General features: G+C 38.1%; 1 protein-coding gene across 1 annotated transcript in view; it reads right to left on the bottom strand.

Moving 5' to 3' along the window:
- Positions 1-5,506: 5,506 nt before the first annotated feature.
- TFB2M (transcription factor B2, mitochondrial) overlaps positions 5,507-15,537 on the bottom strand; it is an 11,034-nt gene continuing 1,003 nt past the window's right edge. Inside the window, exons 2-8 of the mRNA XM_017739895.1 lie at positions 14,662-14,760; positions 13,568-13,721; positions 13,018-13,166; positions 11,330-11,419; positions 9,149-9,211; positions 7,785-7,936; positions 5,507-6,436 (exon numbers count right to left, since the gene is read on the bottom strand). Of these exons, the coding sequence (XP_017595384.1) occupies positions 6,250-6,436; positions 7,785-7,936; positions 9,149-9,211; positions 11,330-11,419; positions 13,018-13,166; positions 13,568-13,721; positions 14,662-14,760 (894 nt within the window). The 3' untranslated portion in view covers positions 5,507-6,249. The remainder of the gene's footprint in view (positions 6,437-7,784; positions 7,937-9,148; positions 9,212-11,329; positions 11,420-13,017; positions 13,167-13,567; positions 13,722-14,661; positions 14,761-15,537) is intronic.

Raw genomic sequence — 15,537 nt, 5'->3', positions numbered from 1 at the left:
GGGTCCCCGCGGCGGGCGGGAGCTGGGCCCGCGGGATGGAGCCCGGGTTTGGGGCACACGCGTGTCCTGGGCGAGCACAGCACAGCCGCGCTGAGCGGCGTGGGCACAGGGTGACCCTCTGCCTGAAGAGACAGTTAATAATATATATCACAGAATCCCAGAATAAGTCGGGTTAGTAAGAAAGAACCTCAGTGGGTCATCTGGTGGAACCTCCCTGCCCAAGCAGGGGCATCCCAGAGCACATTGCACAGGACTGCATCCAGAGGGATCTTGAATATCTCCAGTCAGGGAGACTCCACAGCCTTTCCGGACAATCTGTTCCAGTGCTCAGTCACTGAACAGTAAAGAAGTTCATGTTCAGGTGGAACTTCCTGTGCATCAGTTTCTGCCCATTGTCTCCTGTCCTATTGCTGGGCACCACCAAGCACAGCCTGGCTCCATCCTCCTGGTACCCTCACTTCGGGTATTTATACACAAAATATTAAACAGTTTGGTTTACAAAGGAAAAGATACGATAATGATTCTGTCAAAAAAACATCCCAAAGTAGGACATTATGAGCATTATGAGCTGGCATCTGGATGTATTTCTGGATCTCACTGTGATCTGGGTACAAAGCAGTATGACTGGGCCAGTAGCTGCTGGGCACCTAAGATCTGACAGTGTTTCTCACTGAGAATGCACCCCATACACTAGATTACTTTTTGTCAGAATCTCGAGTTAGAGGGTCCAGATAAATGACAATGGAAAAAGCAAAACACTTGCAGGATTAAGCATTAATCTGAAATTGTGGTGCTCAAAGCCCATGAGATAAGTGCATTCTATACGGGTTTGCATAACTTCCATTCATTTATGAGATTATACACATGATGCAGGCTAAATGTGCTGAACTGCAGACTGTATCTGGTTTTCCTTATCCCATCTGTAGAGGGAGGTAGGGCTTGTGTTTTGGAAAGGAGTGTTGACTCGTGCTGTCAAAGAACACTGAGACCTACAAGTTCTGCCAAGCTGCTTTGCATTGCAAAAAAACCCACTCAGTTTTGTTCTCAGTACTGATTATTTCAGTCTGCAATTGTTTCATCCAAGTTACAACAAGGTAATCAGGAATGGTAATATGCATATCTAAAATACTGCTATTAGGAAGAACCAAGGTACCTCAAGCCAGAGGATTCTCACAGAAAAATATATTTTGACATTTGCTTAAATGCTGCAATGATGTAATTCATTACCAAAAGAACTGACAGCAATCTAGCTGTTAGTGAAATCATTATGCATGTTACTATGCTTATCTTTAGCTCTTCTAGCAAATTTTTAAAATGTGTTAAATTACTGTGATACTGTGAGATTCTCAAGAATTAACCTTAACAGTTATTAAAATATTAGGCAATTACCTCTGTATTTGGCCTGTAGCTTTACTTCTTCACCTATTAAATATTCTGCATTTCCCTGTCTATGCTGTTTTATTGAGTTTCTAAGCAGGCATCACCCAAAACCTGTACCAAAAACAAGCCCAGTAATAAGAGAAGTTAACATCTATCTCTATGAGTGGCTAAATTTAAGAAATTAATGATCAAACAAAAAACATGAACCTAAAAGCCTACCCATGAACTGCAAAAAGTGCACTTGGGGAAGAGCTAATATAAATAAAAAATACCAGATGCAATTTTCATTATTTTCTCCATTTTTCTTGTCAGGTTTTTTCACTTATATGTCCAGTAACACAACCACCTTGCAAAGTACAAAAACACATCTGAGGGAATGACAGTCTTCTGTCTCACTGACACACAAAATAAAAATCACAACCTTGAAGAACCCAGCTACTCCAGGAAAATCTGAAGTATGAAAAAAGGGACTTCCATCAGCTTGGCATAAGCTGTTCAGTAAATAAGCCACAGAAGCCCAAAACTGGCTTTTAGCTGACATTGCATGTCAAGTGATAGGAAAATGTAATTGTAGTAATGGAGATTTTCTGTATAAATAAGCTTTCAAACACAGTATTAAACATTTTAATGCATGCAGTGTTGGATATTTGGACATCTGTATGAAGGGCCTAGAGAACTGATTCTGGATATATACACCTACAGGTTAGGGATGAATCTGTTTAGGAGGGCCATTCAACAGTCTGAGCAATGGTGATCAATGGAATGCCCAACTTGGATGTTTTTGGAATCATCAGTCTGAATTTTCTCAAAAGCATAATGATGCTAGGGCTATATATTCCACTAAGTGATTATTTAGCCCATGACTATATTTAGTTGAATTTAATCCCTGTTATCTGTGTGGTGTTTTTATATGACCAAGTCATACACTAAACTAAACAGGTCAGACATCTCAACAGCTGTTTGAAATGCATGACACATTCTGGAAGCAGCTGTCAAGGAGTGTAATGCAGGCAGTTTTGTAGGAAGTATCACTTAATTGTGGCCAATGCTGCTGAATTAGTCATACGTCCTTACTGCCGGGAGACACCGCAGTGGAGCTTCAGCTCTTCTATCTCAAGACAGCATGTTTTACAACATGAATTTAGAGAAACAACTGCAGTAATAAAATAATTCAAATTCTGCTCCTTACTCATAAATGTGCAATAACCATTCCAAACAACACAGCACAAAATGGATTTTTTGTGGAATCAAAATATGGCTTAAAATACAAAATGTTAAATTTTGGATTGTACAAAACCTGTGTCACTAACAGCAAGAATAGCTATTAAATAGTTAGTTGAAAGCTTGCAAGTACAGACAAATCTTCTATGAACACATATCTTTTGAGGATGTCTCTTCACTTTCAATGTGCTAGTGAAAAACTGATTCTAGAATGTTAAATTAAAAATCCCTGCAGAAGCATTTTAAGCACAAATTCATAATGAATTTCACACACAGTAACACAGATTTTATCTGTTGATTTTTTACTGGGAAATTTACAAAACCTTTCTACTTTTATTTGTATCTTCCCTGCCTCAAACACATTTCCTTCAAATGTCAGAAGCAAGCTTACGTTTGTCTATTTGGGGTCATATCAATAGGATCAACTACATCAGTGGTTAAAAGACTTACATTATGGGTAATCGACTGTTTCATGGTGTATCTTAACTACCCCTAATTTCCCTTGGGCTTCATGTGCTTGCTGCATGTTGTGTTCTATCAGCTGGGGACAGTCAGTGTGCCTATTTTCAGCAGTGACAAGTTAAACAGCCTACACAAGGAAAGATGGAATAGCTGTTAAACAAGGATATAATGTGAGTGAATAAACATCTCCCACTGACTTGTCCTTTCTAGAAAAGTTACTTGTTATTTCCATTTTCTCAGTGTTTACAGAAGAAAGGTATGGCTTTGCTAATTAAAGTCATACAAAGCTCAGGTTGGAGTTTTCAATCTGCAGCCGCGCAGATTGTGTTCAGGCTGACAAAACAATTAATTCAGCATGCTTCTCAGGAAGCCTCTGTTTCTCCCTATCACATTTGCACATCTTAAACTAACAACATAATCTGTTTCTCAAGTTTTATGCTGGTATTTTCATCAACATTATCATTAGCCTGCAAGGCTGAGCTCTAATTATTAAAATGTCCAGTGCTGAACAGGTTTAGTAGCCAGTACAGACACATTCCACCTTAACAACCTCTTATCACAGCACTTACTGTGTTAATTACTGCAAGGTCACAAACCCTTCTTCTAGATCTAAAGTGAACTGACTATAGAATTCAACTGAACTGACCCAGTAATTCCCAGTGGCAAAAGTTCTCATTAACTGGATCAAGTTTCTGTTTCTGTTTGTTTGTTATGATTTTAATATAGGTAAGTAGGAAAAGCTTAGGCAATTGCTAGCACAGTCATAATTTTCGTTCCCAGACAGATGGCACAAATCATGAGGCACATTGGAAAAGATTTAACATCTCTAAAGTTACAATCAATATGCAAAGTATGATATACTGGTGCTTTAATATGGAATGCCAAAAGCCATTTTTGGGCAGCTCCTCAAAGAAATTGGAAGAGTGGGAGCAACACCTAAAAGTGTTCTACTGGATGGTGCATCACATGTGGTTCGTATTTCAGAGGTTCATGTATTAAATCAGTCTTGAAGTAAAAAAAAATGCAGTTATGCAAAGGAAAAGAAGACAAGTAGTGCAGCATTGGCTAAAAATCATAACAGAAATGTAGGAGAAGCCTTTATATACAATTTAAAATTTGAAAGTGAAGTGAAAGTTTACATTCAACATTATCTTACAAAAGCTATAGTCCTGCAACAGTAGGAATTTCTGAGTGGATAGCACCAATTAATCAAATACATAGACCTACTTAATTTTCACTCCCTGAGTATTTATTCACACACAGCAGTAATTTTCATTTTTTTCCATCTTTTCCATGAATAATAAAACTCATTTTTATAATGGCAGGCATTTCTCTCTCCATTTCACATTTGCGATCAGGGCTAAACATTGCTTACACTTAGCCTTAACGGTGCATTTCTGGTGAGCATTAAATCTCATTTCAAGTCTCCTGTTATGCAATATTCCTTCCACTTACAGGCTCCTGCTGTTAAGTCTCTGCATTGGCTCATTAAATGCTGCTTTCCAACAGCATCAAAAGAAAACAATTTTCTTTTTTTTCAGTTCATGTTTGAAATGTTATCAGCACGCAGTTGAAGAAATTTATTTAGGCATGGTGCTCTTACATTTCATGTATTGAATACTTCTCCTGGTATGTTGGATGTATAAGACATCTTGCTACAAGAGCAAGGAGTTTTGATTCAGGGTGTGAGGGGACAAAAAGTCCCAGAGACACAGCAGTCTCGTAGACCAGTAGATAAAACAGTTATCATCAATGAGACTGAAAAAGGTGGAATTGCTTCCATTAATGCAAGTTTGCCATTCATTGTCAATTTACAATGACTGGCTTTGGAATAGTCAGATGTAAACAGGAATGAAGCCTCAAATCTTGACAACCTACACCAGAACACCAGCAAGGCTCTGAGACAGACTGCAAATTAAGCCTCAGCCTTTCCAGGAGTTTCATCATAACATTAGAAAAGCTTAGCAGCAGCTTCAAGAGAGAGCTGCAGTTCAGCTAGCAGAGTGAGCTGAGGCTGCTCAAAGCCAATTTTTAATCTGTAGCCAGAACTGCAGGAGGAAGACAGAGATGAATGCTTATCACATCTGTACCTCACACTAAGCTTAAGAAATACAAGTCTCTGTTTGCATTGTTTTGGACACTACTGTTATCCACAGCCTGAAAATAGCTCGGCCTTCACCAAAATGGCGTTTTATAAACTGGTGCTTTGCTAAAGAAGTGTATTTTTTGCCACAGCTCTTCCCAGAGGATACCACACAGAACACAAAAACAGTACAACCTCTCAGCATTGTTGAACAACAACAAAATAGTTACATGGCACGACAGAAAGAGAAATTAGGAACAGGTTGCCTTATGGAGTATTACAGCTAAAACCAGAATTTTAATAGCATATGGTTTTGAGTAATTTTTTGTACATGTATTACACATTAAAGAAAGACTGGCAAAGGTTTCAAGTAAGATGATTTTATTTTTTCAAAACCATTTATACAGCACTGAATATCTGGTGACTTTCAGACCTAAAATAATCCCTATACAGATGTGGGTGTCTGTGTATTGTTATCAACTAGTAGAGGTTGCCCCATTATTTTCAAAAGAAATAACTGCTACAAGTTTTCCTCAGGGATAACACAATCTTTATTTTAAGCAACTCTCGGTTAATGCTTTATCACCCTGTCATTACCTTCTCTTCTATTAACACACCACTATTAATTTATTAGCATTATGTTGACTTTATGCTGCAAATTCAGAAAAGCAGACAATGTAGCAGACACTGGTTGTAAAGACCTTTGTATTTTGTGCATCTGTCAAAAGGGCACTCAAATCATTAAGCACTAAAATACAAACCAGACAAATAATTGTTACTTGGTCTGTTAATTTTTTTTTCGAATGTTGTAAATATAGAGCAACAGTGTAACAAAAAGTTGCATTGAAGTGCACATCCAAAAGTAACACAAGCTACTAAGCTCCTGCAAAAGTTGCAAAGCTTGTCCATTCCAAATAGGATTGTGAACAAATAACCGTGAATTCATTACTTTCATCCTATGTAGAAGGGCTCTTGTTACTTGCTAAATTTTTCCTGTTTGGACAGGAAATCATCTAGCTAATGGTATCTCCGATTTTATTTAAATCATTTTTTTATCAAAGTAATCTTCCAGAAGAAAAGGTGATCTTCCAAAAGCTTTAAATTTATAAGTTCATGATCCTTGTACTTGCCAAGACTTCATCATGGAACAAGGTTTCAGCGAACATATCAGAGTTTTGCAAAGCCTCGAAAAGACGCTTATAGTCTTCTGGATACAAGTTACACATTGCAGCATTTTGGGGAATTTCTAGTGCTTTCAGTAACGTGTCACTATTGTCCAAGCTCCATGAACTGAAACAAACAAACAAAATCATAATGGAGCATTTCTTTCTGTGAAAAATTAAAAAGCAGGAAACATTATCTGAAGGTCCACTTCACTCTTTCAAAGCTTCTAGAAGAAGCTAACCTCTTCTTGCAACACAAGTTATTTTCAATCCATACTGCAAGCAGGAAGAAACCTCTGCTATTAAAACACACAAATAGCAAATAAAGCCCCCCAGCACAATACCAAACCACACAAACCTCTTCATTACAGGATAGGTGTTCTCCCTCCCTCATCCATCCCAAATGCCTAAGTCAGTAACAGGCATTACAACGTAAAAAGGGTGTTTCAGTGCTGGAGAAATTAAAGCCAAGGCAGTCTCAAGAAGGTAACTCAGTATAGCATGAACTAGTGACTTACACCTCCCAGGTATTTTCTTCTATATATAAACAGATGTATCTGCCCTCCTCTCATCTACATCTTAGCTATGAAAGCTATACTTTTATAAATGTGCACATACATTAACTATTTCCCAGACAGGAAAAGACTGAATAAATACACAGAAGATGCATATTAGAAGCCTTCAACTTCCTGGCTGAAGGATCAAGTGGAGATGAGGTACACCACTGAGCTTTAAGAAAGAAATCCATTAAGGCTCTTTGCACTTCTCTTTGCTAAGAGAGTTACTGGAATAGAGTAGCTTATTTTTTCCCCCTTTCTGGAAATTAACTTTCATATTCATTATCTTCATCAGCAAGAAGCCAATGGTTTCCAGACTGTGAACACCTCCCATTTCTGGAAAACAGAAATCTACTGATCATAAAGGAAAGCAAATAGCTCCAGTGTAATACCAAAACCAGTATTAAAGAAAGTTGCATAATTGGTAAAGTGTAAAGCCTTATTTTTTAATTAGATAACAGCCATTTGAGGACATCCCCATTCCACCTTCTATAACCTTCAGCTTCTTTTCATTAGTGTGACTTTGATGTCTGCTATAAGCTGAATCTCTTTTAATTTAATCAGCTTTTAATTCCTGTTACTGCAAAATGCTTGGTGGCTTTATTCTTGTATCTGTAAAATAAGTGAAAACTTCTTGCAGATACATGACTTAAGCTCCATTGGAGGTACAGGAATTACTGCACATATACATTCTAAATACTTGTCAACCTTCCTGCCAGGAACAGTCCCCAAAATACTGTATTGTGGGTTGCACAAATTAAATCTTCTATTCTACATATTCACGATTAATTAAGAATTAATTAAGTCGTTTTTTTAAAGGCTGTATTTCATCTGCAAATAAATACTGCTTTGGGAGCATATTTAAATATTTTCACGTATTTCCCCAAAGTATAAAAACTGTAATTCTTTCTTACTTACTTTAATCTATCAGTAAGTTTAGACTTAGGTTTAGCAAAAGACTGTTTCACCATGAAAATAAAGGTAGATGCATTTGAGGGCTTCAAGCCTCCTGTAAACAGATTTTGCTGAGGAGTCAGTCGTACCAAACATAAATGGTCATTTGGCACCTGCTGCAAGGAAAACAAAGTCACTGAAAAAAAATCACTTTTTAAGACAGTATCTATCTTAAGCTAAAAGTTATGTTTGCCACCAGCAACATTTCTTATTAAAAGTCTTAACAAGATGATTTCATTGGAAGATGAGGCTTCACCTCCCTGTGCCTCCAACAGAAAAGGAAATAGAAAACAAAAGAAACATACTATCACTTGAGGTTTATTTCTATGTTTTAAACTGGACTTTCTTAGTTGAAGTAGACAATACTGGCTTGATGTGAGTTTTCAAGATATTATATGGCCTATAGTATTCCTATGCAAGGTATCAGGTCAACTACCTGCTGTTACATATAAGATGGAATTATGTGAGTGTAACACTAAGACACTATTACAACATGATGATTTTATTAACCTGGGACAAAGTGGAGTCTTCAACTGAAACAAATGTACTTCTGTATTGGCAGCAATAGATATATTGTCCAATAGATCTGATATTTGTACTTCTAAAGCTGTCCTAGTACATCTTGCATGTTGAGACCTGATGGGCCTCTCTACATGGCTTTTCGGTAACACAATTAAGCATATAAGGCACACCCAGTCATATATTACAGAAACATTGCAAACTACACTCAATATAGTACCACAACAGTTTACTGGGGAGCATGAAACTTAAAAATATTAAGTAAACATGCTTTTATATTATCAGTATTAAATAGGGATGTTCTTTTATTATACAAAGGAACATCATTACTTCTCTAAAAGAGAAGTAAGTAACTTTACACAATGTATTCTTGCACTTCTCAGATTTAAGTTTTGAGACTCATGCTTTTCCACAATTAACTTGCACACGAAATCTACAATAGACATGTGAATAACTATTTTAATCAAAACAGCAGCATACTGATTGTGCTATTAACTGTGTTTTGTTCAAGCAGGTAGATGTGACCATCAGTAACTTTCTCTGAAAAATACTTTACCTATTCATATTCCTTTATGCTATATATTCACTATAATTTTTCCATCACAGACAATAAAGACACTAGTTTATTTCAGTTTCTAAGCTAATAGCAATTCTTCACTTCTGATGAATCTACATGCTGCCTTAAAATTTAATTAGAAAAGTTGCTAAAAAATACATCTGTAAATGCTGCTATAAAGTTACTTTATCCTTTAATTAGAAGTAATTTAGCTGCATCTTCAGAAGAAGACAACTGTACACAACAATCTTACCACAGTTTTTGGTACTGCCAGTCCCCCATTTTTCAAATTAGTTGCAAATGATGACCAAGGTTCCTATGGGAGGAAGCAAATATATTATGGAATTAAATAAAGTGTTTTGTTAGAATGGATAGACTATTTCAGTTGGAAGGTACCTACAGTGACTATCTAGTCCAACTGCCTGAGCAATACAGGGCTGGCCAAGTTAAAGCATGTTATAAAGGGCATTGTCCAAATGGTCTCTTAAATGCTCACAGGCTTGGGGCACCGACGACCTCTCTAGGAAGCCTGTTCCAATGTTCCACCACCCTCTCAGCAAAGAAATGCTTGCAAATGTCCAGTCTAAATCTCCCTTGGCACAGCTTTGAACCATTCCCATGTTTCCTATCACTGGATACCAAGCAGAAGAGCTCAGCACCTCCCTCTCCCCTCCCCAGGAAGCTGTGGAGAGCAGTGAGATCACCCCTCAGCCTCCTTTGCTCCAAACTAGACAAGCCCAAAGCCCTCAGCTGCTCCTCATGGGACATTCCTTCTGGTCCTTTCACTGGCTTTGCTGTCCTCTGGGTGCATTTTTGAGCCCCCCCAGGATGCAGTTTGCCCTCCTGGCTCCCAGGGCACACCCTGCTGACTCAGACTGAGCTGCTGCCAGCCAGCAGCCCCAGGTGACCAGTGGCCAGCCAGGTGTAGCCCCAATCAGTACAGCCCTCTGAGCTCTGCCTTCAGCCAGTTCTTCACCCAGCACACCCTGAACCCGCTCACCCCACAGCTGGACAGCTTCTCCAGAGAGATGCTGTGAGGGGCAGTATCAAAAGCCTCCCCAGAATGCAGAAAAATTGCATCTACCATCTTCCCTTCATCCACTGAGCAGGTGACCTTATCATAGGAAGGTGTCAGATGAGTTAAATGAGACTTTCCTTTGTGAACCCATGTTAATTGTGCCTGATTTTACATTGTTCTTCAAATTACTTTAATAGTACCCAGTAGAATTTGGTACTCCATAATGTTTGCAGGTACTGAGGTTAGACTAAAAAGTCTGTAGTTCACTGGATCTTCCCTCACATCCTTCTTTGTGGGGCATGTGGAATAGCATTGGCCAGCTTCAGTCAGCAGGGTCCTCCCCAGACTCCCAAGACCTTTGGTACCTGATTGAGAGAGGTCCTGCCATAACTTCACTAGCTCCTCAGGTACCCTGGGATGAATTCCATCAGGCCCCATGGACTTGACAACATTCAGCTGATACAGCTGGTCCCTTACAGTTTCAGCCTCCATAAACGGAAAGTCACTGTTCCCATACTCATGATCCTTGGCTCAGGGGACCAGGCAGCCCAAGGTCTATCAGTATTATTAAAGACTGAGGCAAAAGAGACATCAAATGCCTCCACTTTTACTTCATCCCGGTTAGTCAGATGACCACCTTCAAAAAGTACTCTTCTTCAACTTCTTAATATCTACCTTAATATATACCTTGTAGTATAAGGTATTTGGAAGACAAAAGACAGTGAAACCTAATTTTAGATTAGCAAAGCATTTAAACTATGAAGGTAGGTTCCTAGAAAAACAGAGCACAAAGATAAATCTGAAAAGCATAAACTAACTGAACGCTGATGGCCATGTGCTCATGGGGAAGTGGGGGGACAACATAGAAAAAAAATTAAAACTAAATTAAAATTAAAACTAAACCATAGCATGTTTCACAAGGTAAGAATGTACTGACTAGTAGGAGAAGCAGGTATGCATTAAAGCACCAAGACTCAAAAAAATTTCTACTGAACACATCTTAGGAAATCCAAAGCATACATGATGGCAAAATTTACATGATATAACGAAGAGCAGACTATGACAGATTGGAAAGGCAGACTTCTAGTTTCACACAACCACTAGCAGAATGGAAAAGATATATCTGGTGTCTAAATATCTCTTTTTTATCTACCAGATTCCGAGAATAAATGTTTTGGAGTACAGTGGCTTGCAGAGAAAACACTGACATCATAGTGAATATCAGTGTTGCTTAATTGAAAAAGTTTTACACAAAACCTAACTGTTTTGGCTTTTTACAAAAGTTTTCAACAGTTCTCCAAATGATTTAAACATTAGACTAGCTTCCAATTAGTTTACAATGGTAAACCACTATAAACCCTTTTCTAAATGCATGTCCATAGCATTAGGCCATACCAGCTGGTACAAAACTCTTACCTTATGCAGCAGTTCAATTTCATAACCTAGTTGTGCAAGTACAGTAAGTGCTTGATAAATCTTTGACTCCCCAGGCTTTGCTGTTAATATCTAAAAACATGGCAAAGACTAAGCATTTTTGTTGCACAAAACCAAGACTGTGTCTTTATCTAAGCAAAATCCACATATATATATAAAACACTAATAAATTCAGTTAAGTCTAAAATTCCAAGGTAAAGTTACACAATGACTCAAATACATGCTGTGTGCTATGTTAGTATATCTTGTCAGAAGACAGGACTAGAAGACATTGTAATATTTGATGTATTTCTTCACAGCAGTTATTTGGATAACTGAACTATGCATGAATCTCCAGCACATATTTTCTGTTCCTTTTTAAGGCAGAAAGGTTTCACACAGAAGAGGAATAAGGATCAGATTTCATATAAAAACTGTAGCTTTGGGAGAGTTACCAGCTTGCACTGATAAAATAATATTCCCAAGAAGACACACAAGCAGAGTAAGTAAAACATCAGGTGACCTCGCTGAGCATTAAGCAACTTGCATCATCCTGATCAATACTACAAATCAAACAACTCTTAGGGCAAGAAAAAAAGCTTGTGATTATTCCCAAAAACAGCAAGGAAAGAAGTAAATTGTAGCAGGGAGATTTAACTTCTTGTAATAGATTTACACAGCCTTGTCATATGATAAAAAGCCAAAACAACCAACAAGAAGGAGCCAACAATGCCCAGTAAAAGAAGGTTCCAATACCTTTTACTACACAACTCTCATTTAACAGGGTTCACATTATAGTTATTATAACCAGAAAAGCTAAAAAACCAAACATGAAACAGGGACTGCATTAAATGAATAGGCTGCCCTGTATTTAGTAAAAAATCTGACCATTAAATACATACCATACAAGTGGATATTTCAGTGGTGTCAAACCTGTCATTTCACAGAAGAATATGCTTAAGATGTTTAATTTTTACAGTGGGGTGTTAGACACAACACAAGTTGTGTAAGGAGACCTGGAAGTCCTTGTCTACTTCAAGTAATTAAAGGTTTATGGTTTACGGCTCTGTAAGAAACCTCCCAGTTTCACGGAGGAGGAAAAAAGGCATCCTTGAAGTATAAGTACAGTTCCAGAGCTTTGGGACAGCATAAATTAGGAACATGTAATCCAGAAAGGGCTCTGCACCTTAGTGTACAGAGCATTAATAAAAAGGAGTGCAAATCATTATATTTTTCCTCAGTTCTTTTCAGTACTGCATACAAAACAACTCAAGAGGACAAGTGCATCTCACTGCATTGGTATTTAGGGACTTGGTATCCTCACTTGTGTTTTTGAGTTTTGAATTCAGTCTTCGTTAACTATTACCTGCAACCAGTAAACAAACTTGTTGCAAAAGCATGGTACAGAATTTAATCACCTCACAATTTACAATGGAAAGCAGCTAGTCTGCTGCTGCATATGCTTCTCAAGGACCAGTCTTCACATTTATAAAATCTGTGGTTATATGACAACAGAATGTTTCTTAACAATGCTATCACTGCATAAAGTGAACAAGTACGAAACCGACAATACTTTAAAATTCTGGTAAAAAAAAAAAATCATTAGCAAAAACATTAAGTATACAATATAAATGGGTTTGTGTTCTGTGAAGCACTACACCTTCATTACCTGTAAAATGCCTTGCACGTACCGTATACTCTTTTTCACTTATAAAGAGGTTGAGTTCTATTCTCCCATATCTGTATATGGAACTGCATTCATACATGGCGAAAAGAAGTCTCCAAAGTCTGTTTCTTTCCAACTGTTGCGGTACAATTCCAAAAATTTTCAAAGGAACATCTGTTTCAACAGTGTGTAAAAGTATCTTTAAAACTCTGCACTACGTATTAGACATTCTCATTAATTCTAATGTCTGAACTACAAACAAGAGAAGAAAGTCTGTGACCTCATGTTGTTCAAGAATTAAGACAATTCAAGCCTTAGTCAAAGCTAAGCCCAGCTTGCATTAGACTAAACCTTTAACAGACAAGCAAATACTTAATTATTTGATATTGCCACAGAGGGTTTTCCTGAAGCTATCACGAGTCTTAAGTAAAGCTGAAATGCAGAAAACAGTATCCATTAATCCAGCACGTGTATTAAACAGAACATATACCTCAAGCAAATCCCAAAGATGTTGCCAAACTGCCTATGCACCCTTCAAACACGCGTTTGTAACATGTGGGATCATAAACATATACCTGCCCTCCAAGGAACTGCTACTACACCCATGGTTTCAAAAAGTTTGTCAGAAGACACAGCAGGTGGTTTCAATGTTCCCTTTGTCAAAGGATCCATTCTGAAGAAGTCACCATGAATCACCTTTAACTGCCCATCCAGGCTATTCTCTAGGGACTGAATAAAAATAACTTTAGTTGAACAAATCTGGATATAGTAACTGGTTTTGCAAAACACCCAACCCAAACAAAAAATGCATTCAAGCACTACCTAAAATTGTTACCCAGTCAACAGAAGTCAAACCTCAGAGCTGCTTCTTACAGCTGATAAAAAGAATAGCTTCTTTCTTTCAGCTGATAAAATAACTGCCCCTTCCCTGTACAGGGCATTTTGACATTTTTTTGTGCTATTCAACTTGAGCTTTAAACCACATTCTTGAAAGAGTACAATGTTCTACAACGTTTTAAAACAAACAAACAACTATACTCCACTAAGCAAACCACTTATTTTAACAATTTAAAATTAGAATTCTTCATATCTGTGGAGAGAATGCCTTTTATACATATTTTAAGTCACGTGAGAGTCATTGGTTCCAAACCAGCAATGTAATGCAAACCTTCTACAGCAACTTCTGCAGCTCTGTGTCTGACCCCCTCTGAATCCATGCAAAGCCCAGGAGAGCAGGAGAGGACAACACGTGTAAGTGTCAATTGCAGGAAAACAGATTAAACAACACTGTGAGATAATCAGAATAACTAAGACTATTTTTACAGATTTCTTAAAGCTTCATACAGAACTCTTGCTTAAACATAAACATCAACAATGACTCAGATTAGTTTCAGATTTATGCATGAAATTTTATTTATGCATAGGAAGACTATGTATGAACTTGAATTCCTACATACACAAAATGCCAAATCAATTAATTAAAAAATACTCTGCATTTGCAATGTACAATACCAACCTACTTACTATTAGTAGGCATTATTTCACATGTTGCAAGTAACAATCACTGCCTAATTCCTTTTTGATCCAATAATTACACAACAATTTAAGTTAATTTCTCATTTTCCCTTTAACTACGTTTTAGAAACGTGCAACTGAATCAAAGGTGTACCTTTAAGTCTGTAAGAAAATCTGAGTTACTTTCCAGAGCTACCACTCTAAGACCTGCATCAAGCAGAGTTCGAGTCAAAATCCCAGGACCTGAAGTAGAAAAATTTTAAAAAAAGAAAAAAAATTAAAAAGTGCATTTTTGTTTCTAAGTGATTTCCTTTAGTGATTTTCCCAACACAACACTTTGGACATATCACCTTCAGCTTTTTTTAGACAGCTTGTGTTTGTTTAAATACACTTCAAAACAAGAGTTAGAGAAATGATTTACAGGCAGCCTGCGTGAGATTGCTCACTGAATTACACTAAGCATAGCATTACAATTAGATACTGAGCAGCACTGGAGATAACATGTCAAATATTTCTACTACTTTTTCTTCTGCCAACTGAAACATACCGTGAAATCTTACCCACATTATCTTTAAAATACATTCTGCATATAACATAAACATATAAAACCTCCAAACCATTAGGTAACTGAAGAGGACTTACTATAGCCCATAATCTTGGGTGTGTTTTCACTGATAAAATTCGCCTACAAAATTACAGTATTACCTGACAGAAAACTACATCTCTGGTCACTCTACGGGAAAGTTTTATCACGAGTGACTCAAGCCTCCAGACTGCACCCTCATTCATTCCCCAAGCTCTGCATAAATGGACCCCCCAGGCACACCCCGCTGCCCACACCCAGATTTCCTGGGAAGGTGCCGGGGAGCGGGTCCGGGACAGCCCCAAGCCGGGATTCCGGCCGGGGCAGCACCGGAACGCAACGCAGCTGCCACCCCCGCCCGAAATCCCGGGAGAAGCAGGGCCCCGGCCCCTCCCCGCAGCAGCCCCAGCCCTTCGCGGGGCCGGGGCGCCAGCACCGCCGGTGGCG

The sequence above is a fragment of the Corvus brachyrhynchos genome, unplaced genomic scaffold (assembly GCF_000691975.1).
Source record: "Corvus brachyrhynchos isolate BGI_N302 unplaced genomic scaffold, ASM69197v1 scaffold31, whole genome shotgun sequence".
Taxonomy (NCBI): domain Eukaryota; kingdom Metazoa; phylum Chordata; class Aves; order Passeriformes; family Corvidae; genus Corvus; species Corvus brachyrhynchos.
The sequence above is the reverse complement of the archived record's forward strand: the minus strand, read 5'-3'. Positions and strand labels throughout refer to the sequence as shown.